The sequence below is a fragment of the Lithobates pipiens genome, unplaced genomic scaffold (genome assembly GCF_037356315.1).
Source record: "Lithobates pipiens isolate NorthernLeopardFrog02 unplaced genomic scaffold, aLitPip1_a1.2 Scaffold_16, whole genome shotgun sequence".
Lineage (NCBI taxonomy): Eukaryota > Metazoa > Chordata > Amphibia > Anura > Ranidae > Lithobates > Lithobates pipiens.
Window position 1 is genome coordinate 104,315,757 of NW_027507748.1, and position 24,886 is coordinate 104,340,642.

Genomic DNA, 24,886 nt, shown 5'->3' on the forward strand with positions numbered 1-24,886 from the left:
TTGGATTGGCCCGCATTCATAGCTGTCGTGGGCCGCAGCTTGGACACCCCTGCCCCAGACTTAAATTTGGTTCTAAGGCAAAAGGTTTTGTTTTACCTTTAGTGCATTCTCTGCATTTATTTTTGCAGTCCGAGAGAGAATGATGACTTCAGTCTACTGCTGACAGTTGCATCTTCCTCTGTTCTCATTAGCAAGTTGTAGGGTAAGAGGCTGAAGAAGGGACTGATCTGTGTGAGACCACTTTTTTTTTTTTTTATTTGCTAGAACGTAAAAAAAATCCAGCGGTGATTACCACCAAAAACAAAGCTCTATTTGTGTAAAAAAAAAAAAAAAAAATATTCATTTTGTTTGGGTACATTGTTGCATGACCGTGCGATTACCAGTTAAAGTAGCCAGTGTGGAATAGCAAAAAATGGCCTGGTCATGAACGGGGTAAAATCTTCCGGCGCTTAAGTGGATATGCTGAACCTAGGTGATGCCTTAACAAAGAAGACGTTGGCTCTTGGAGGATAAAGGAAAATGAAAGCTTTGTCAGGGGAGCACCATGATCGCTGTGGTGTATTACACTTGCACATAACATGGAAGCATGTGAACTTCCACACAGAGTAGCTGTAATGTTTGTATGTCTGTGGACGTTTTGAAGTAGTTTCTCACGACTAACTGTGGTGTGTGTGTGTGTGTGTGTGTGTGTGTGTGTGTGTGTTTTTTGTTTTTTATTAATTTTTTTTTTTGTTACAAAAGTGAAATACTTTGTGAAGGACTGAATCCTGGTGTGCCTAGTTTGAAATAATATATGTATTTATTTATTTAAGATACTTCTATAGCACCCACAATTTACACAGCGTTTTACATAAGAGTAATAACCGGATGCCTAAGTAAGGCTTCTTTTACATGAAGGGTCCAGTCAGGTCCGCCTGTTGGTTTTTCAGACCCTGAGCGGATGGTCCATTCACCTTTGTGAATTGGCGGAGGTAAAAAGTCTTGTCCATTTATACCCGCCTAATTCTGGTCCACTTTAAAGAAACTGAAAGGGATCCGTCAGCCTCCATCTAGGCGGATCGGATCAGAGGGAAGTCTGTGAGTAAACAGACAGACGTCCGTTTTTTTGTTTGGTTTTTTTGGCTGCCCATAGAGCTGATGAAAGTGATTGGCATCTTTCTGGGTTTGTCTGCCCATATACTAAAGTACTCATGCTTGGTTTTCACAAATGCATGCGATTGTGTACTTTTTCCATTAACTTATTTTTTGTTTTAAAATGAGGTGTTCATTGTTGGATGGGGGCTAAAAATATTTCCAAATGTTACTAAATGGACCTACATAAAAGAGAACAGACTTGGAAACTTGCTGAATTACTTTTACTGCGCCAGTCTCCTGTTCTTCCGCCTCGCTAAGCAAGTTTCTCCTGATCAATAGGCAGTGGGCAGAAATACAATTGAGCGTGTACAGAGTGGTTTAGTTTATTTACTGTCCACCTAATGAAATACCCCCGTGACTCGTATTCATTTACTGGGCAGTCTGTAATGATCCCGTCACTCAGATAATATCACTTGCGGTTCTGAAGTACCAGCGATCGGATGAACGTTTCACAGGATGCTCTGCTGAGCTTGTGTGGTAATCAGGCCGGGCTTTCAGGTTAGATTGATGGTTTTATTACCTACATTAATACAAATCTAATTTTATTTGTTTCTGCTTCTTCCTGATATTCTTCAGTTGGTTAAAAATCCTCTTGCTTTTCATTAAGACAAGAGGCGACTCCGCTTACTCAGGACAAGATATTGAAAGCTTCCATGTATCCTGAGAGCCAGGTTATCTTTTGGATTTTTTTTCTTTATATTTTTTTATTTTTTCACTTAGCTGCGTTTATATTGAACATAAAATTCTATTTTTTTTCAAATGTTTTCTGACAGTTAAACTTGAAACATAACTTTTTTTTTTTTTTCCCCATAAAATAAAAGGTTTTGGACCACTGTTGGGATTTATCGTCTATCTAGGAAGACTTCTCCTGATGTCCTGTTTTTGTCCTTTAGTGCAGGAACCGGTTGAAATTCAATCCACTCTTGGCCGTCCACTTTCAACACAAGTTGATCATTTGATCGACTTCTGTCATTGGGAACAATTGAAATCTTTTATCCGTCAGTGACTGCAGCCACTGATCAGTGTATTCTGACAATCGAGGAGTCCCGCTGGCAGAATGTGCCCCAGCGAGGAGGTATCCTAAATCTGCCTCATTTCTGTGGATGGAGCAATTTTATTAATTTTTTTTGTTAATCAGTCCTCTGGCTTAAAAAAAAAAAAAAAAAAACTCCATCTATGGCCACATTTAAGCCAGTCATAGCCCTTGTACACACGGTCGGAGAATCCGTCGGAATGTGTACTATCGGACCGTGTCGTCGGATAATCCGACTGTGTGTGGTATGCATTGGACTGATTCCGTCGGAATATCTGTCGGACCCAATTTTCCAACATGTTGGAAATATTTCCCGACCAACTGGGCCGGTCGGACATACTCCGATCATGTGTAGAGAATTTTGATCGGACCAAGTGCCACGCATGCTTAGATCAAATTCCTACATCAAAGCTATTGGCTACTAGCCTGAATGTAGTCCCATCGTAACGAAATTACGTCATCACGTTCTGAAAGATCTGATTTTTCGCCAACTTTGTCCGACCGTGTGTATGCAACAGTTTCGGACAAGATCCGACGGGCAAAATCTGACGGATTTGGTTGTGGAAATCTCCGACCGTGTGTACAGGGGCATACAGGGATCAAAATTCTGCCAGTTTGACAGGGACTTGCTAAAATTTTGATACACATATTATTATATGGCCACTGGTTGTACCTATCAACTTCTGTGCAACCGCCCTGCTAGATTTTCCTTGCTTGATCAGTGCTGCTGGCTTTAGCCTGCAATGCTGATCTGTGTATACTGACAGCAGGGAAGCCTCCTTGCTATCAGAATACAATTACACACTTTGGAGGATTCCCCCATACACTTTAGATGTGTGGATTGGGGCATTTTCTGGGTCAGTTTTCTTTTTCCACTAAATAAAAAAACTGTCAAACGGTATAAAATAGGTCATTGCAAAATAGATAGAAGTATATGGGAGGGGAGGATTGCTGTATTTTAAAAACTACTCAAACAGTGTCTCAGATTTTAAGATATGCAGTATTGTCAGGAGACCAACAAAAGTCTAGCCTGGCCAATTAGGAGCTAAGCCTAGTGTGATAGAAAACATCCTCCAGTTGCACACTCAGTCCTTATAGAGCAGTGTTTCTTAACTCCAGTCCCCAGGACCCCCTAACAGACCAGATTTTATGTATTACCTTGTGGAGATCCAGACTAGAATACGGCAATCATTGAGCAGCAAATAATATCACCTGTGATGTATTTCAGTTATCTTGCAAACTTGGCCTGTTAGTGGGCCCCAAGGACAGGAGTTGAGAACCACAGATTATAGAGCATCATGCGCACATAAACATTAATGTTTGTAATGAGGGTGTTGCAGAAATTATAGGAACAAAAAATAAAAGATGGATTAGAAAGGAGGCGAGCCTCAGCTGTAGAGACAGAACAGTACAGAACACCCCAACCCTCTAAAATTTTAATTTCCTGCTTTTGTGATTGGTTCACTGATTTTTTGATTTTTTTTTTCAGTGCTAATGCATAAGTAAAATTTTAGGCATGTGCTGTAATAGGAATTTCAGTTTTGGTGAGATACACCCCCTCATAAAGTTTTATATGCTTCTGTAACTTTTCTCATTAGAACATTGAGAGTGCACCAGGTGATTTGGAGATTGGTTCAGTCACATGAGGGTGGAGAGAGGGTCAATCATTTGTATTTGGAGATTGGTTCAGTCACATGAGGGTGGAGAGAGGGTCAATCATTTGTATTTGGAGATTGGTTCAGTCACATGAGGGTGGAGAGAGGGTCAATCATTTGTATTTGGAGATTGGTTCAGTCACATCAGGGTGGAGAGAGGGTCAATCATTTGTATTTGGAGATTGGTTCAGTCACATGAGGGTGGAGAGAGGGTCAATCATTTGTATTTGGAGATTGGATCAGTCACATGAGGGTGGAGAGAGGGTCAATCATTTGTATTTGGAGATTGGTTCAGTCACATGAGGGTGGAGAGAGGGTCAATCATTTGTAAGCTCTGACTGCCACTAAGGCTCCGTTCATATCTAGGCGGTTTTCTGCTCTAAGCCTCAGCTCTAAAAATGCCCAACAATACAAATCCCATTCATTTCAACGGCCCCTGTACACATCTGAAGCGTTCTGCCACCTTAAAGTGGACGGCCACCCTGAAAAAAAAAATATTAAAAATCAAAAAAAAATCTAAAAAAAAAAAAAAAATGAAAAAAATAGTTTTTTTTTTACTTACCAGAAGTGCCTGTTGCTAGGCACATAATCCTAATCTTCCTCTTCCTCCTCCGCGGAGATCTTCTTCTTTCTTCTCTCCTCCGTGCGGCGTCTTCTGGGTAATGGGTCGCGCTGTGTTCTGGAAACTGTGTGTTCCAGAACACAGCGCGTCCCATTCACAAAGCGCTGCGTGACTCGCGCATGCGCAGTAGGAAACGGGCAGTGAAGCCGTAAGGCTCCACTGCCTGTTTCCCTTACAAGGAGTGGCGGCGCCGGGACCCGAGAGCCGAGGGACGGGTCGGCCTCGGGCGGCCGACATTGCAGACGCCCTGGACAGGTAAGTGGGCTGATTAAGTCAGCAGCTGCAGTGTTTGCAGCTGCTGACTTTATTTTATTTTATTTTTTTAAAACGGCCCTCCGCTTTAAGCAAAATGCTCGATGCTCAAAAAAAATACATGAGCTTTTTTTTTTTTTTTTTTTTTTTTTTTACTATATTACAGGTGGTTTACTGCTTTTACATTAGTGACCTTTGAACTTCAGAACACCTGTACAAAAACTGCAAAAATGCCAGAAAAAAATGCCTGTAAAATACCAATGCTTAGATGTGAACGGAGCCTTACACAGAGCTGTTTTGCTTCACTCATCCCATGTGAATGGAGTGATGTTGAAATTAAAGGAAGGTATGATACTGGGAAGGGGGAATTCAAGAAGAGTACAAAATTAAACCTAGAATGGGCTAAATGCATCTTAAAGTGGTTTTAAACCCTAAAAAAAATCCAAAAATAAAAAAACCTGCAAGACAAAGGCATAATGAGCTAGTATGCAAAGCATACTAGCTCATTATGAATTACTTACCTGAGATTGAAGCCCCCGCGGCGGTCCTTGTTCACCACTCCGGCGGCCGGCATCACTTCTGGGGGGTTACTTCCGGGTATCGCGGCTCCGGCGCTGTGATTGGCCGGAGCCGTGATGACATCACTCCTGTGCATGCACGCGCGATCCGCCGGTGATGGCACAGTCTAACTAAAGCAACGGCACGCAGGTATAGGAGATATCCAGTGTAGCTACAGGTAAGCCTAATTATTGGCGTGCCTGTAATTACAAGTAGTTGTAAAGGGTTTACAACCACTTTCATTTTTTTCAGTTGTTTGTTTTGAAAATTGTTTCTTCATTTGAAAAACAAAACAAAAAAAACACAACCTACTCTATGCACATTCCTGCCTTTTTCTTTTTTTCAGAAAATAAACACTAGACACAATTCACCCACCATGTTCCTGGTAGCCATCTAATGGTACCACTGCCGTACCGTATTGATTCGCTTAAATAGGTCTGCTAGTTTGTACTACATTCATTTAGAAAATGGGTCTGCTTTGAAGTTTGGTCCTGTGGCCAACAATCTCTGGGCATTTACTTTTTTCCATTATCTATAATGATAACCAAGACTCTGCTGCACAATACAGATAGGGAACTATTGACAGTCCTTGTTATTCACAGCTTCTGAATATAAGGAAGGAGATACTTCCTCTCAAGTGGATGCCAGAAATACCCCTTGTTTGGAATGTGTAAGGACCTCCGTAATTAGAACAGCAAACAAAGAATGCAAATAAGGGGCATTGAAAGTGAATTAACTTTCTTTTAAGAGGGGAAAAAAAAAGTGTTCTAAAAATACCTAGTTATGTAATTTCCTGAGGAAAGCCCTGAACCTGGCCATATTCCAACATTCCTCTACCAATCTATAGAACGCTAGTCCATGAATTACTGCTGCTATGTTCTGTCTATAGGATAGTGTGATGGATGTAATTTTCTTCTCCCAAAAAAATTAATGCATGTTTCGCCTTTTATTAGGCATATACAGAATGTGTGGGTTATGCTGTCTCTATAGTTTTTAGTGTGTTATGACACAGCAACAAGCCTGCATGCCAGTTAGGGAATACTGACCAACAGTTAAGCTGGTGGCTTGGTTCATAGTAGTAGTGTACGGTCTGTGCAAGTCTGAATTAGCCGGTTGCACATAGAGGCCTTCATGGTGGGCTTCAGTTGCAACTGTGTGTTTGGCTGCAATAGTTTGTTAAGTACATGATGCACATGATCGAGTTCTCCTTACTAGTGCCAATCTTCCTCCCCCACAACTAAAAAGATGTATAAAGTTGTCACCAGGAAGGGGTTGATTTACTGAAAAAAGAGTGCAAAATCTGGTGCAGCTATGCATGGTAGCCATTTAGCTTCTAACTTCTGCTTGTTCAATTATGGTTTGACAAAAAACCTGGAAGCTGATTGTGACCCTTGTGATGTCATATGGAGGCCCTGTCCCTTGTGATGTCACCACCCCATCATGCCCTGGGCGGTCATTGTCACAAGGGGCAGGGCCTCCGCATGATGACATTGAGTGGCCTCGCTCCATGGCTATATAAGTAATGGCACATGGCGGGCCCAGCATTGCAGCGGGAGAGAGCTTTGAGAGAACATCAGAAGAAGAATAGAGGGAGAAGACAGCGGAGAGAGGAGAACCGGCAACGGGATAAGACAGCGAAGAGATGAGAAGCAGCAGCAGGAGAAGACGGCGAAGAGAGGAGAAGCGGGAGAAATATGAAGAGAAACAGAGGTGCTTTAATAAATTACTTTGTCAAAGGTGGGCGGCACAGTGGTGTAGTGGTTAGCACTCTCACCTAGCAGTAAGAAGGGTCGCTGGTTCAAATCCCAACCACAACACTACCTGCCTGGAGTTTGCATGTTCTCACTGTGCCTGCGTGGGTTTCCTCCGGGTACTCTGGTTTCCTCCCACACTCCAAAGACATGCAGGTAGGTCAATTGGCTTCTGTCCAAAATTGGCCCTAGTATATGAATGGGGACCTTGGATTGTGGGCTCCTTAAGGGTAGGGACCGATGTGAGTGTGCAATGTACAGGGATAGGGAGAATTGTAGACACTCACTCAGGTTGAACTGGATGGACTGGTGTCTTTATTCAACCTTACTAACTATGTAAATATGTGCTTTGGGGTGGGGGCATGTGGCCTGGTATGGTCCAGGAGGGGGGGGGGGGATGGATGCTTGCCCCCCCCCCCTTCATGACCTGCTGTGCTGCATGCTCGGATAAGGAAATAAGCGTCCTGGTTTGGATTTTGGGAAGGACCCCATATCAATTCTTTTGCTGTGGGGGTTCCACTTAAAATCCATACCAGACCCTTTGGTCCGATATGCTCTTGGGGGGGGGGGGACCAGACCCCAACCCCACATTAGTGTTTTTTATTTTCTTTTATTGGCGAGAGTTCCCCTTCAATATCCTCAGCGCACAAGCCGCATCGTGATTGGACTGCGACTTCAATTCAAATCAGTGGGCTCTCATAGGGAACCATTGATTTTGAATAGAGGCAGAGAAACACTGCTAAAAGCTAGCGCGGCTAAACGTGCATTAATGCCAATGTAAAAAGCTACTAAAAGCGCATTTTTACAGCCGCTTTTTTCTCCCGTTGGTTGTGGCTTTGCAGCTCATTTTTTCTAAGGCTGCGTTCACACCTGAGCGTTTAGTTTTTAGGCACGTCTCGTTTTTTTTGCAACGATTTTGCACAGGTCAAAAGGTCACCAATGTAAAAAGGAGAAACGCCTGTAATCTGCCCAAAAAGAAGCTCATGTGCTTTTTTGAGCTTTAGGAATTTTGCTTCAGGCTACAAAATGCTCAGATATGAACCGCGACGGTTTAAATGAATGGGATTTTGCTTAAGTGTATTTTGGGTGTTTTACAAGCTGAAAACGCTCAGGTGTGAATGCAGCCTTACGCCCTGTGTGCATGAGGCATTACTGCTTAAAGCCGATTGTATCTCTGAGTTCTAAGTGAAGTAGCAGATCCCGTATCTAATAATAAAAACAGAAAAAACAAAACAGGCCATTTATGTGCAGCATGTGTTCCGACTGCTAGCTGAATTTTATGTCCAACTGCTTCATCTAGACAAGAAGTAAACATTGATTGAGTGAAGACAGGATGCATTTACTTCTCCATCACTGGTCAATAAAGCCCAGCTGCCTCTACATAGCCATTGTTTTCAATTCTGTACCCAGGGAGCAGTCGTAAATCATGAGCCTAATTCTGGTGCAATGATGAAGCGTAAATTGGATTGTATACTCAAGTTAACACATTTATCTGAATGTCCGTATTTATTATTAACATCCGTTATAAATAGACATTGTATATTTTAGCAGTGTGCATTAAGTAATAGCCATAATTTGCAGACTCCACACAGAGTGAGTAGAGACATTTGACACATGATAATTAGGTGTGTTTTGCCCTTTGACTATGCGTACAACCACAATGAAAGTCGCTGTTTATACAGTACATTTATGTTGACAATACTCTTAGCTTTGGCAGATGATACACGTGAAGGTATGTGTACTGACAGGCGTGTGCTGCCCATGCTAACCTATTACTTTTGTTACAAAAACACCCAAATGGATCAATGCCGCCTGTCACTAACCGTGTCTGTCTTCACTGCAAAATGATAGTGGCAGCATTTATAACAGAAGGAAGATTTCAGAGCCAAAAATCCACAGCAACCATCGTAATGGGTAGGGATGCCCCGATATATCGACCGAAAATAGGGTTATTGGTGTCTTGTCGATAGGTAAAAAAAAAGTGCAGATAATGGCTGAAAATATATTCATTTAAATTCATGATGTTTGTTAAAAAGACAAATATATATATACACACACGCTGTATTTATTGGCGTATAACGCACTTTTTCACCCTGAAAATCGAGTGCCGATATCGTGTTATACGCCGATACTTCAATTTTAGCTGCTTTGGAGAGGACAGGGAGGCGGGCGGGACGAGCGCCGTCAGATTGCAGACAGTGAGAATCTTCTGTTTACTTTTGTGGCCTCTGTAATAGGAAGTCCTGCCTCCTGGGCTCGTCATTGGACACCTGTTCTGTCTATCATAGGAGATTCTCACTGTATGTAATCTGTCAGCACTCGTCCCGCCCCCTCCCTCTCCCATTTTAGGCTGCAGATGGGCATTAGGGATGAGCTCAGGCATGTTTGCATTGAACACGTGCAGAGCCCGCCAGGAAGTCGGTGCTGCGCTAATCACAGGCAGTGAGACATTGCCCCGATGTGCAGCTGCAGAGATCAGGCAATGCCTCACTGCCTGTGATTAGCGCAGCGCTGCGCCAACTTCCTGGCGGGCTCTGCACGTGTTTCATGCGAACATGCCTGAGCTGATCCCTAATGGACATCGATCAGACTGCACTGATGGCACTTGTGAGGCTGCAGATGGGCATCGATCAGGCTGCATTGATGGCAATGGTGAGTAGAGCTGCACGATTCTGGCTAAAATGAGAATTACAATTTTTTTGCTTAGAAGATAGATCACGATTCACACAGTGTAACATCATCTTTCACATTAAAACAAAAAATAAATTGGGCTAACTTTACTGTTTTTTTTTTTTTTTTTTATTCATACATTTAAATTAATTTTTTCCCAAAAAATTGCGTTTGAAAGACCGCTGGCCAAATACCGTGTGACATAAAATATTGCAGCAGCAATCGACATTTTATTCCTTAGGGTCTCTGCTAATAAATATATATATATATATATATATATATATATATATATATATATATATATATATATATATATATATATATATATATATATATAAATAATGTTTGAGGTTCCAAGTAATTTTCTAGTAAAAAAAAACATTGATTTTTAACTTAAGGGCCACGAGTAAACAAGTGTCAGAAAGAGATTTAGACTTTAAAGCAGAGGTCCGCCATATTTTATTTTATTTTTTAAATGTCAGCAGCTACAAATACTGCAGCTGCTGACTTTTAAAATAAGGACACTTATCTGTCCAGGGTGCCCACAATGTCGTGATGTCGTCCCTCGGTCCCCAGATGCTACCGCCGCCATCTTCGGTAAGGGAATCAGGAAGTGAAACCTTGGGGCTTCACTTCCTGGTTCCCTACTGCGCATATGCGAGTCGCGCTGCACAATCCAAATGAACCCTGCTGTCTCTGGAATGCATGTGTCTCCCAGCAGACAGTGAGGGGGGGGCGGGAATTGGCTGGGGTCTATGGGGTATCTGCACCCCCCCCCCCCCCTAAAAGGTGCCAAATGTGACACCAGAGGGGGGAGGGTACCGAAAAGTGGAAGTTCCATTTTTGTGTGGACCTCCGCTTTAAGTGGTTAAACTTCCTGCATTTACAGATTGTTTAAAAACTTGGCAGACTGCTTGGATTTTTTGTTTACTCGCAGAGGTTTAGCCCTTTGATCTAAGAAGGAAGAGTTAGTTACAATGTTTCATGTTAAACTTGGCAGAGGGCCCTGATGTTTTCTTTTGACAGCTGAGTGAGCAGAGAATTCTCTCCATTTGTTATTTGAAAGAATGGCCAAACTGTACAATAGAGATCATCGGGGGTTGAATCGAGATCACTGTTATTTAACGATTAATTGTGAAGCTCTAATGGTGAGGCTGCAGGTGGACAATGACCCTTATTTTGCGTCAAAGTTCCTTATTTAAAATTTAATTTTTTTTTTCTTCCCTCTTAAAATGAATGTGCATGTTTTATTTCAGTCCATTTTAATTTTGCACCACTAGTAATTGGCTATGCTTGTCAAGCAATGCACTAAATGACTTCACCTGTGTACTACTAACCAAATTGTAGTCTTCAGTCTTTTGAAGAATATTCTCGTATCCCTTCCTCTGTGCGCTTTCCGAGAACAAATTACTCCCCCCCCCCCCTTTCCTTGTGAGTCATTACACTGCTCAGGAAGACCCCCTGTAAGGAGGAGAGGAGTCTTTCAAGTGCTAGATCACACATTCATCTCCTGGCCAGAAAAGATCATACTGGGGTCAAATCTACATTTGTTTTTTGACCACAGTGTCGAGAAAAGTAGGATAGAAAATTTTTCTTCAATGAATAACATGTATGGCCAGCTTAGATTCAGATTCTTTTGAACATAGGAAAATTTTCCAGAAAGTTATTTTTAAAACATCAAGGATTCTTTAGAAGATTTCAAGCATTTTATTTTAGAAACCCAACTGCGCTAATCAATTTGTGTGAAAGCTGATTTGATGTGCTTGAAATGGCCTGAATATTGCCATGAGTATGGCCAGCATGAGACGGACCCTTTTTTCGAAGACCTATAATTGTGTTGTGTTGTGTTCCCCCCCCACAAATGTTTAATTCACTTTGTATTTAACACATGGGCAGCATAGTTGCAGCACTAGGGTCGTTGGTTCAAATCCCAAACATGGTACTAACTGCACTAAGTTCACATGTTCTCCCTGTGCCTGCGGGCACTCCGGTTTCCACCCACGCTTCAAAGACCTGCTGGTCGGGTTAATTGGCCCCTGTCTAAATTGGCCCTACTATGTGTAAATCTGAGTTGGGGGCCTGTAGATTAAAATGTCCTTGAGGGCAGGGACTGATATGAATGTGCAATATATGTAAAGTGCTGCCTAATTTGACAGCGCTATAGAAGTACTTGAAATAAATAAAATCACTTGTATCTTCTTCCCCAAAGCAATGTTAGAGCTAGTTCACACCATAGAAACCCAGTCTGGATGTGTTCCAGACGCTTTTATGAATGTGCGTTTTGATGCAGTCTAGTGCATTTATTCTCAACCTTAAATAAGGACATGTGTGTTATGGTGCATTCCAGTGCATTTTTAATGTGTTTTACAGCACTCCAGTGCCGGAAAATAGCAGCAACTTTTTTTTTTTTGGAACTGCAAACACTGGTGTGAACTATGCCATTGAAAACCATATAACCTAATTTCCATGCGTTTTTGATGCCAACTGACAGCTCCGGTTGGAGACAGACACTGTACTAGCTGTGCGAGGTTCATCCAGTGATCTCCCCCACTGAGCTGTTGTGTTCCACCATTGGCTGATCAGGAGGCTGCTTGTTTTCCAGGATGCATATCCGACAGAAGCCTTCTTTCTGATAGACCGACATACACACGGGCAGAATGTCTGCTTTTTTTTTTCTTTTTACCGTCCAATGTCTCAACATTTTGCCTGGGGCTTTAGGCTAATTGGCAGGACAGTTTATAAAGAGCTAAATGCGGGAGCTGGTTCATGCATATATTTGAAAACTTACATGAATGGAAGTGGAGTAACTGCTTGCTTAGCTGTAGGTGTGACATGAAGCAGCAATACTGTAAGGCAAGGGACTTTGAGGCTGGGGGTAAATAACCCCCCAAAAAATGAAGGGCAAGACATACAATAGGACACTTATGACTTTGCTGCATCCTAATTTATTTATTTTTTTGACCAACTGGATTGAGACTTCAGGGCTTGAAGGGCTTTTTGCTGCAGATTGGGATGCTCTATTGGGTTTAAGTGATTGCTGCAGCCTGAAAAAATAAATTCAAAGATAAAACAATCAGGGCTAGGCAATGTTTGCCCAGTGGAGTGAATATGTTGGCACTGATTTATGAGAGCCGAAGCAAAAGATAAATGGGACCATTGTCAGGTGGAGGGGGAAAAATTGATAAGCAAAAGCATTATGCAAGAAATTTTGTAGTCTGGATCATCTAGCCAGCATGAGGTTTTATTTATTTTTTTACCAAATTGCGGAAAAAAATTGTAAATGTTAAAGTAAATTTCTCCTAAAAATCTACAGAAATTGAGTAGAAACTAAAGTGTATCACAGTGGTTCACGTGTCATCTGTTAAATCATGCTGATATGTTCTGAGACCTTTGGTACCGTAGCATCTGAGGGGGCCAAGGTCTTACAATTGGGTAATAAAGTAGAGCTATAGGCAAACTTTTTTTTTTTTTTTCATATTGGACAGGGCAAGGGAGGATTCTAACCCCTGTTGGTTCATTTCTTTTGCCATTGGTGTCCCATTGGGCAGATTTACCCTTCACTTCCTCTCCCATAGCCAAAATGGGAAGTAATAGGAAATCACTGCAAATTAAGGAAAGCCCTTGGGGACCCCTAGGTCACCAGAACTAGTGTCCCCGGTGTATTACTTTTCTGGGGACAACCCAACTTTTGTGATTTTCTTTTAATTTCAATGTTAAAAATAAATGGAGAGGATGACTTTGGGGACACAGATAACAATAAAAACTGACAGGTGTACTAATCCCTCTCCTCCCTATCCAAAACGAAAAAAGTTTTGCCCAAGTTATACTTTAAGTAAACCTGTTTCAACATTTTATGTGTGGCATTTACAAGAGCAGACAATGTTGCTTTATTCATTGTGTGGTCTGTTACAACCCTTGTTTATGTTACTTTGTGTTTTTTTTTTTGTTCCAGGAGATGGTTGTGGCTACACCTTTTTTGGCCCAGAAAGTGGAACTTTTACATCAAAAAACTATCCGAACACCTACCCAAACAGCACTGTGTGTGAATGGAAAATCCAGGTCAAGCCTGGGGAACGGATTCTACTAAAGTTTGGAGACTTTGATATTGAGGATGTTGATTCATGTCATTCCAGTTACCTGCGGATTTATGATGGTTTCGGAGCAGCGAGAACTGAGCTAGGTATGGAGAAGGAAAAAAATGTTTTGTTTTTTTGAGGGGGAGGTGTTGACATGGCTGCTGAGGGGATCGTGATCAGGTAAGAATAAAGTCCAAATCTATTCTTTACAGATGGCTTTTAGATCCACTGTTACAGGCAGTACATATGGACCTTGCAAGATCACTTAAAATGAGATTTGTGGGTTTCCTGCAAAAAAAAAGATGCTTAACTAAATGGATGATACAGCATTGATCTGATGCATGCATCTGCGGCCTCTACCATGAGAACTGAGCGATCAAATACCGCTGATTCCTCTGCTCCGAGCAGAGAGACATGATTGTTCGTCAGGGCTTTCTGCTTTGCCCCTTCAGAGCTCACTGGAGCGCTGGGCTGTGGAGGGGGTGGGAGCGGCTGGCTCAGTCTCCCAAGCAGTTCGATGAGAGCCAGCCACCAATCCAGGCTGCTGGGTGGATCCCGATTGTAAAGTCAGGATCGATCCAGCGCCTGGACCAGCTGAGTGACGTCAGCCGACAGTAGGCTTTAGCAGAACGAAGTGCACTTATCCTGAGACCCATAGGAGAAGTCAATTCAAAAAAGCTTTGGCCAAACTTCTTTGACTTGCTGCATACTTGTTCAGGGTAAATGACTGTCTCTTTATTGAAGCCACTAGATCAGCATGACGGACTGGCAAAAAGCATTTTCAGCATAAGGTCTGTAATGCTTGGTTATTTCCCTTAGCTCATGTTTCTTTTATATCGTGAATCCTTATTCAGTGTCCTTGTTACCAGAATGTTTTTCTAACTGTGGAGCATAATCTTATCAAACTGGTACAGAGCCTTGAACACATTGCTAAAACCTTGGTAGATATGTTCTACTTCACTAAGAGAACACCCGAGATGGCCTTCAAAGTACTGCTTCACTTTAGCACAGTAATTTAACATTGCTTTGTTACACACAAATTCTTGTAAATTAGAATTTTACTATCATGAAAGAGCTTATTAACCACTTAAGCTATAATTTTGCTATAATCAGTATCCCCAAAAAATATATATTAAAAAATATTTTTCCTCAGTTTAGGCCGATACGTATTCTTATACATATTTTTGGTAAAAAAAAATCGCAATAAGCGTTTGGTTTGCGCAAAAGTTAGTGTCTACAAAATAGGAGATAGTTTATGGCATTTTTATTGATGATAACTTTTTTTTTTTTTTTTTTTTTTACTAGTAATGGCGATCAGCGTTTTTTTATTGTGACTGCGACAAGTATCGGGATGCCTGCCTTTACACAAACTTTAATGACATCCCAGTCTTAGGTCTAAGTCTAGGGTTGAGTATTGAGTTGGCCCACCCTTTGCAGCTATAACAAATTCAACTCTTCTAGGAAGGCCGTCCACAAGGTTTAGATGTGTCTATGGGAATGTTTGACCATTCTTTCAGAAGCGTATTTGTGAGGTCAGGCACTGATGTTGGACGTGAAGGCTTGACTCGCAGTTTCTGCTCTAATTCATTCCAAAGGTGTTCCCACTGTGATACACTTTAGCTTATATTCTGGTTGAGGTCAGGACTCTATGCAGGCCAGTCAAGTTCCTCCACCCCAAACTCACTCATCCATGTCTTTATGGACCTTGTTTTGTGCACTGGTTCAAATCATTTGATGGAGGGGGGAATTATGGTATGGGGTTGTTTTTTCAGTGGTTGGACTTGGCCCCAACTTTGTGGGAACAGTTTGGGGATGGCCCCTTCTTCTTGTTCCAACATGACTGAGCACCAGTGCACAAGGCAAGGTCCATAAAGACATGGATGAGCAAGTTTGGGGTGAAGGAACTTGACTGGCCTGCACAGAGTCCTGACCTCAACCCGATAGAACACCTTTGGGATGAATTAGAGCAGAGACTGCAAGCCAGGCCTTCCCGTCCAATATCAGTGCCTGACCTCACCAATGGGATTCTGGAAGAATGGTCAAACATTCCTATAGACACACATATATTTAGATATGTGCAGAGTAAAATATTTTGTTTCGGATCTTCGTTTTCGTCCGAAAAATTAATTTATTTAGTTACGCCCCAAAATTCGTTTGTATTTCGTTTTTCGTTCAAAAATTGCATTCGTCCGAAAATCCACATGAATTACAGTCGAATCTGTCTTTAAAGGCTTAGGTGTCTGTCGACTGTATAAAGAAGATTCGATGGAGCTAGTATATAGCATACTTCGTGTGAACTTTAGAACCATATTAACCAGTTGCCGACCGCCGCACGCCGATGTACGTCGGCAGAATGGCACGGGCAGGCATAAGGGCTTACATGTACGTCCCTTGCCTCCCGCGGGTCGGGGGCCCGATCGGGCCCCCGCCCGGTGCCTGCGGCGGTCGGTTTTTAGTCCGGGAGCGATCCGGGACGAGGGGGCGGCCATTCATTCATGGCCACCCCCTCGCGATCGCTCCCGACGAATAGAAATCCCCCGTGACATCACTTCCTCTCCTGTAATGTAAACACAGGAGAGGAAGTGATGTATTCTCTCCTCCGTGCCGGTATTTTTCGTTCCGACACGGAGGAGAGCGGATCGGTGAGTTGCACCAACACTCTACACACACAGTAGAACATGCCAGGCACACTCACACCCCCCCTTTACCCCCCGATCACCCCCCCAATTACCCCTGCCCCCCAGTCACAGTGACACCAATGTCATTTTTTTTTTTTTTTTTTGCATTGGTGTCATTTGTGACTGTAATAACTGTTAGGGCAGTTAGAGTTAGCCCCCTTTAGTTCTAATGTACCCCCCTAACCCCCCCAATAAAGGTTTAACCCCGTGATCACCCCCCGTCGCCAGTGTCACTAAGGCTGGGTTCACATTGCAGCGGTTTATGAGAACGAATGTGATTCGCACCGCACTGCAGTGCAAATCACATCCGATCTCTGTGCGATTCGAGTTCAGCCATTCGCCGCACCCGCCGCAAATTCGCACGGGACCCTTTTTTTGGCCCGCAGCAGAATCGGATCGCATGGGTGTTCACACCATGCGATCCGAGTTTGCAGATCGCACTGCGATATGCGAACTGATCTGGGGGTGTCAGTAACATTTCACTGACACTCCCAGCAGTTCGCATAGGGCAGTGTGAACTGCCGCCGGGAGGCATGCGATGCGGGAACCCGCCGCGGATTCGCGGCGTTTCCGCATCGCTCCAGTGTGGACCCAGCCTAATAAGCGATCATTTTTCTGATCGCCGTATTAGTGTCACAGGTGACGCTAGTTAGGCAGGTAGGTATTTAGGTTCGCCGCAGCTTTTTATAGTGCCAGGGACCCCCATATACTACCGCATAAAGCCCCCTGATTGCCCCCTAGTTAACCCTTTCACCAGTGATCACCATATAACTGTTACAGGTGACGCTGGTTGGTTAGTTATTTTTTTATAGTTTCAGGGCACCCGCCATTTATTACCTAATAAAGGTTTAACCCCCTGATCACCCGGCGGGTGTCATTTGTGACTAATAACTGTTAGGGCAGTTAGGGTTAGCCCCCTTTAGTTCTAAGGTACCCCCCTAACCCCCCCAATAAAGGTTTAACCCCGTGATCACCCCCCGTCGCCAGTGTCACTAAGGCTGAGTTCACATTGCAGCGGTTTATGAGAACGGATGTGATTCGCACCGCACTGCAGTGCAAATCACATCCGATCTCTGTGCGATTCGAGTTCAGCCATTCGCCGCACCCGCCGCACCCGCCGCAAATTCGCACGGGACCCTTTTTTTGGCCCGCAGCAGAATCGGATCGCATGGGTGTTCACACCATGCGATCCGAGTTTGCAGATCGCACTGCGATATGCGAACTGATCTGGGGGTGTCAGTAACATTTCACTGACACTCCCAGCAGTTCGCATAGGGCAGTGTGAACTGCCGCCGGGAGGCATGCGATGCGGGAACCCGCCGCGCATTCGTGGCGTTCCCGCATCGCTCCAGTGTGAGCCCAGCCTAATAAGCGATCGTTTTTCTGATCGCTGTATTAGTGTCACAGGTGACGCTAGTTAGGCAGGTAGGTATTTAGGTTCGCCGCAGCTTTTTATAGCGCCAGGGACCCCCATATACTACCGCATAAAGCCCCCTGATTGCCCCCTAGTTAACCCTTTCACCAGTGATCACCATATAACTGTTACAGGTGACGCTGGTTGGTTAGTTATTTTTTTATAGTTTCAGGGCACCCGCCATTTATTACCTAGTCTCACTAGTGTACCCTTAAATTTAGGGGTGTCTACTTTCCAAAATGGGGTCATTTGGGGGGGGTTTGTGCCATCTTGGCATTTTATGGCCTTCAAAACTGTAACGCCCTTAGAAAGCCTGAAGGCGGTGCTTGGTTTTCGGGGCCCCGTACGCGGCTAGGCTCCCAAAAAGTCCCACATATGTGGTATCCCCGTACTCAGGAGAAGCAGCAGAATTTATTTTGGGGTGTCATTTCACATATGCCCATGGCATGCGTGAGCAATATATCATTTAGTGACAACTTTGTGAAAAAAAAAAAAGTTTGTAATTTTCCCGCAACTTGTGGCAAAATATAAAATATTCCATGGACTCAACATGCCTCTCAGCAAATAGCTTGGGGTGTCTACTTTCTAAAATGGGGTCATTTGTGGGGGTTTTGTGCCATCTTGGCATTTTATGGCCTTCAAAACTGTAATAGGTAGTGAGAAGTGAACTCAAAAATTTACGCCCTTAGAAAGCCTGAAGGCGGTGCTTGGTTTTCGGGGCCCCGTACGCGGCTAGGCTCCCAAAAAGTCCCACATATGTGGTATCCCCGTACTCAGGAGAAGCAGCAGAATTTATTTTGGGGTGTCATTTCACATATGCCCATGGCATGCGTGAGCAATATATCATTTAGTGACAACTTTGTGAAAAAAAAATAAAAAAAATTTTTTGTCATTATTCAATCGCTTGAGGCAAAAAAATAAAATATTCAATGGGCTCAACATGCCTCTTATCAATTTCCTTAGGGGGTCTACTTTCCAAAATGGGGTCATTTGGGGGGGGTTTTGTACTGCCCTGCCATTTTAGCACCTCAAGAAATGAGATAGGCAGTCGTAAACTAAAAGCTGCGTAAATTCCAGAAAACGTACCTTAGTTTGTAGATGTGACAACTTTTGCGCAAACCAATAAATATACAATTATTGACTTTTTTTTTACCAAAGACATGTGGCTGAATACATTTTGGCCTAAATGTATGACTAAAATTGAGTTTATTGGATTTTTCTAATAACAAAAAGTAGAAAATATCATTTTTTTTCAAAATTTGCGGTCTTTTTACGTTTATATCGCAAAAAATAAAAATCGCAGAGGCAATCAAATACCATCAAAAGAAAGCTCTATTTGTGGGAAGAAAAGGACGCAAATTTTGTTTGGGTACAACATTGCATGACCGCGCAATTACCAGTTAAAGCAGCGCAGTGCCAAAGTGTAAAAAGACCTCTGGTCATTTACCAGCAAAATGGTCCGGTCTGAAAGTGGTTAAAGTCTATGGGACTCCAACGTTCAAAATCTAAAGTGCTAATTTTAAAGGCTAATATGCAATTTACTGTCCTAAAAAGTGTTTGGGGACCCGGGTCCTGCCCCAGGGGACATGTATCAATGCAAAAAAAAAATGATTAAAGTGAAACAATAAAAGTGTAATATTCCTTTAAATTTCGTAAGGGGGGGGGGGGGTGTCTATAGTATGCCTTTGCCTTTGAAGGGGCGCATGTTTCTGGTGCTTAGAACTGTCCCTGCACAAAGTGTCATTTATGCAGGAAAAAAAGTCCTTTAAAATCACTTGCAGCTATTATGAATTGTCGGCTCCATAATACAGAGAACACTCATTAAAAGTCATTGATAAAAAAAATAAAAAAAATAAATAAAAAGCGTGGGGGTCCCTCAAATTCAATTACCAGGCCCTTCAGGTCTGGTATGGATATTAAGGGGAACCCCGTGTCAAATTTAGAAAAAATTGATGTGGGGGTCCCCCTAAAAATCCATACCAGACCCTTTATCCGAGCATGCAAACTGGCAGGCCGCAGGAAAAGAGGGGGGGACGAGAGAGCGGCCCCCCTCCCTCCTGAACCGTACCAGGCCACATGCCCTCCACATTGGGAGGATGCTTGGGGGTCTGTGACCCCTCAAAGCACCTTGTCCCCATGTTGATGTGGAGAAGGGCCTCATCCCCACAACCCTGGCCGGTGGTTGTGGGGGTCTGCAGGCGGGGGGCTTATCAGAATCTGGAAGCCCCCTTTAACAAGGGGACCCCCAGATCCCACCCCCCCCGTTTGAAATGGTAAGGGGGTACAAAAGTACCCCTACCATTTCACAAAGAAAGTGTAAAAAATAGTTAAATAAGACAAACACACTTTTGAAAAATTCCTTTATTAAAAAATAAAAATAAAAAATAAATAAAAAAGGGATTCCAGCGGTGGTAATCCACTCTTGCTATCCAGCGACGGACGATCATCTCTCCGGGGTCCAGCGATGGCCGATCTGAATCAGCACAGCGAATCCATCCATCTTCTGTCTCCACGGAGGAGACACTGCGAGGATTCCGGCGGCCTGAGGCCCTTCTCCACATCAACATGGGGACAAGGTTCTTTGAGGGGCTCTCTCGCCCCCCCCCCCTCTTTTCCTGCGGCCTGCCAGGTTGCGTGTTTCGGATCTGGTATGGATTCTTAGGGGGACTCCCACGTCAATTTTTTAAAAAGTTTGACATGGTGTCCCCCTAATATCCATACCAGACCTGAAGGGCCTGGTAATTGAATTTGGGGGACCCCCACGCTTTTTTTTTTTAATCAGTGACTTTCAATGAGTGTTCTCTGTATTACGGAGCCGACAATTCATTATAGCTGCGAGTGATTTTAAAGGACTTTTTTTCCTGCATAAATTATACTTTGTGCAGGGACAGTTCTAAGCACCAAAAACATGCGCCCCTTCAAAGGCATACTAAAGAAAAAGTCATTATTAAAATCACTGCTCCCGAAAAAACTTCAGTTTTTAAAACTTTTTTTTGCATTGATACATGTCTCCTGGGGCAGGACCCGGGTCCCCAAACACTTTTTAGGACAGTAACTTGCAGAATCTTTTTTCTCTTTCGAATATTTTCTCTATATAATCTTGGACTAATAGAGGTAAGGTTAGGCACATTCGACCACATGTTTTATAGACACAGATTGTTATTGTCAGTCACGTCAAATCTCCTATTCTATATCGAACTGTTGTAAAAACGAAAATAAAGCATTTATTTATGTCGGATCTTTCGTTTTTCGGATTCTGTGCTTTTGTTATCATTTGTCAAAACGAAAATGCTGAAATTCGGACGAAAACGAATGCACATGTCTAATATATATATATATATATATATATATATATATATATATATATATATATATATATATATATATATATATATATATATATATATATATAATCAAATTTTTATATAATATAAGCATGTACCTAAAAGTGGGACTGCTAAGGAAGAGAAGAAATCATAACACTTCAACAAAGTTCCAAACCAAGGATAATTTCAGGCCCTACAAACAAGGAAACAATCTGTTAGTTCTTTGACAGAATTTGACTGTACAATAATGAATATTCCATTTATAATGCTCCATTTACAATGTGTGCCTTTTGTCAAACCAAGTTGATGGCATATGAAAGCGGCACATTAATCTGGCAGTGCAGCAATTTGCATTCTGAGCCTCAGATGTATAAATAGTCTGTTTACATGACAATGTGCCGATAAGTGTTCTGCTTTCTGTAGCCCCATTGTTGGGATCTATGCTGTTTATTAATCCCACATTCTTTCTTTTCTTTCTTTTATGTCCCACTTACTCATTTTCATATGCACATAGAGGGTGATTTACTAAAGGAGTAGAGACTATTCACTTAGCAAATGTGTGTTCGCATCAATCATCTAATTGCGTGCAAGCAATTAGTTTGTATACAGAAAAATATATTATATATATATATATATATATATATATATATATATATATATATATATATATATATATATATATATATAAATATAAAAAAAAATTTTTTGCTAAATGTTCAATTTGCCTAGTGAACAGTCTCTCTTCTGTTAGTAAATGAATCCCATAGCGTCTTACATCATGTTTCTCATAGATCAACTTTTATATGATGAACTGGGTTTTGTGGCCTCAATCCTCAGTATAGGAGTTATATCCAACAATCTGTTTCTGCCAGTGGCGGCTGGTGCTCCATTTTTTGGGGGGCGGCACACATGCCGCCACCACTCGCTCATTCCTCCGCCCATCCCACCAAGCCCGCACTTACCCCATCTAGATCACAGGTAGCTTTGGCTCCTTGCGTTACCTCCTCCTCGGCAGCTTCACCCTGCGTCTCCGGCTTCTGTCCTCCTTCCCTCTGTACCCGGAGCCCACCCTTTTTTAAGCCAATTACAGCCTCAGGCTCTAGTCATGTGCTTCTTAAAAAAAAAAAAAAAAAAAAATGTAGATCAGGGTCTGGAAGCATGGATTAGGGGGGTGGTTCCCAGGGAGGGGTGCATGGAGCAGTTCGTGGGAGAACACAGTGTTGCCGCTGACAATAATTGCATGTAAAAATCCAACATGCTGGTTGTACCCAAGTCGACTTGGCTAAAATCGGCTTGCCCAAAAATGATTCAAATCTTGGCGGGTCCCTGCTGAACCAGCTGTGTTTTCTAACCATCTATGGCCGGCTTAATTTACCTGCCCACTTGCAATCTTCTCTAGCTGCATGTGCAGCTCAGTGTGCATTTTCAGCACACCTCTGTGCCAGAATGCGTGAACTCCCATGTGCCTCATTCCAGCCCGACCCATCAACGTGGCCAAAGATCCCAACTTGGATAAAGACCAGGTAAAGATGCCAGCTAGGGAAGAGGAGTTTAGTTACACCAACTTTCATTCTGACACATCCTGAAAGGGAATCCAGGATTACTACCGCTACCAAGCTGGCCCAAACAAACTGTTTCCTTTACTAACCGTTGCAGCAGCTGTCAGTGCTGTATAACCTGTATGTCGCTTCCGACATCTAGTATACAGTTCTGTGTGCCGGCAGCGGTACGGGGACTTCCTCTTCCACTCCTGAAACAAAATCCAGTTGGCCTGCGCACTGCTCAAACAATTACACTCAGCTTTGTATTTTTTTATGAATGAATACAGGGATTCCTTGCCCATGAATACAAGGCTTCTTCTGATTGGCTATGGTAAAATCATGATGTCATCTGCCTGCATCTCCACCTCAGCCAATCAGAGGAAGCCTTGTATTCATTGTTAAATACAAGCTTCCTGAGCATCGCCCAACCCGAACCAGGTTTGTTCCAGGAATGGGATGGGAAGTCCTTGTACTGCTGCTGGAACACACTGCTGTATACTGTATGTATCTGATGCTATATACAGTTACTACAGCACTAACAACTGCTACATCTGTTAGTAAAGGAAACTGGTTGGGCCAGCTTGGCCCAAATTAACTATTTAAAGTAGCAGTAATCTTGGAGTTGGGCTTTACCTGATTAATATGACAACACAGACTGTCTGACTCAATGAGGCCTGAAACTTTTTCATGTTCGCAGATTCCATAATGTTGATTATTACAGCAAAGAATCCCATCCCTGTGTATCCGCTAACTGTTTATTTATCTTTCTTAGGAAGCTTAATTTTGCTTTGATTAATGTACTTGTTTAGCTGGTTGCGCTTTGAAGTGCCGGAAGTTAGTAGGCTGTTATGCTATGAATTTTTCACTTACAATTTCATGCTCATTGTAAACTAGACATCTTTAGAGAGGAAAGTGCCGTGCCTGAATTTTATTGGTAGCAGCAAAATGAATAAAATAAAAAAAATAACATTTACTTGATGTAAGACGTAGAATCCAGCTCACTCTGTAAGTGATAAACATGCAGGCCCTTAAATGGCAAGGAACTCTGCACCGATGTGCGTATTCATTTCACTGGCTGATATTCTCCAGGTTACCGTCTCTCCGATGAGCCTCCGCTACCATTTGTAATCTAACCAAGGAAAGTTGTCAGAGACGTGTCTGTGGAGGATTTTATTGCACTGAAGCAGTGTGGGCCTCAGGATGGAAAGAGTTTGTCCTAGTGAGATGTGAGAGAATGCAAAGGGAGAAGCTGGTTGTTATGGGAAACGGAATATTGTGCTTTACCTGCCTAACTACCTACTATGCCATTGTAAAAGGCAGACAGGCAGACGTTTTCTGGAGCGCCATTTATAAACCCACACAGGCAGCCAGTGCCAATCAGTCACTCGGGAACATGTTTAGGAGATATGCATTTTACCTACAAGTAAGCCTTTATAGGTTTTACCTGTAGGTAAAAATGACCAAGCAAGGTTAACATCCGCTTTAACCCCCTCAATACCTGCATGTTACTCTAATTCCAAAAAATTGTGATCACCTTGAGGTTTATACTTTCCAACAGAGTGAGCATTTCAGGGATGTTTGTGCTGTCCTGGCATTTTCGTTTTCATATGTTTTATAAGAAAGGTGTCCTTTTATGAACTGAGATCAGCTGCATCCCAAGTCTCACAGCTGATCTCAGGTCATTACCAGTTTATGAAACTGAGGTAATCAGCAGAGAACATGTGAGAATCTAACTGACTGTCACAGAAACGGCCAGTGTATGAAGGTGCGATCTCAGCACCTCACTGGCGATCTGCGACAGAATTCTCACTTTTTGATTCACCGTCTCAGAGGTGGAGAATCGGAGAGTGAAGCGTGAAGCTACCTCAGTATTCTGAAGAAAGCAGGGAGTCTTTTGATTTCATTCTTTCACACAAGAGCAGCCATACAGTGAGAGCACATCTTCCCCACATTACACACCCCAAAACAAGCAGATTAGCAATATAAAGTGTGTGTGTGTATGTATGTATGTGTGTGTGTATGTATATGTGTATATATATATATATATATATATATATATATATATATATATATATATATATATATATATATATATATATATATATATTATATATATATATATATATATATTAGAGATAGATAGATATAACTATCTAGATATAGCTATATATAGATG

At 42.5% G+C, this 24,886-nt stretch overlaps 1 protein-coding gene across 1 annotated transcript in view; it reads left to right on the plus strand.

Annotated features, from left to right (window-relative positions):
* Nucleotides 1-24,886, plus strand: part of DCBLD2 (discoidin, CUB and LCCL domain containing 2) — a gene marked incomplete in the record, with an annotated part of 114,848 nt that overhangs the window by 32,271 nt on the left and 57,691 nt on the right. The window contains 1 exon segment of the mRNA XM_077480188.1: nt 13,628-13,855. Within this exon segment, the coding sequence (XP_077336314.1) occupies nt 13,628-13,855 (228 nt within the window).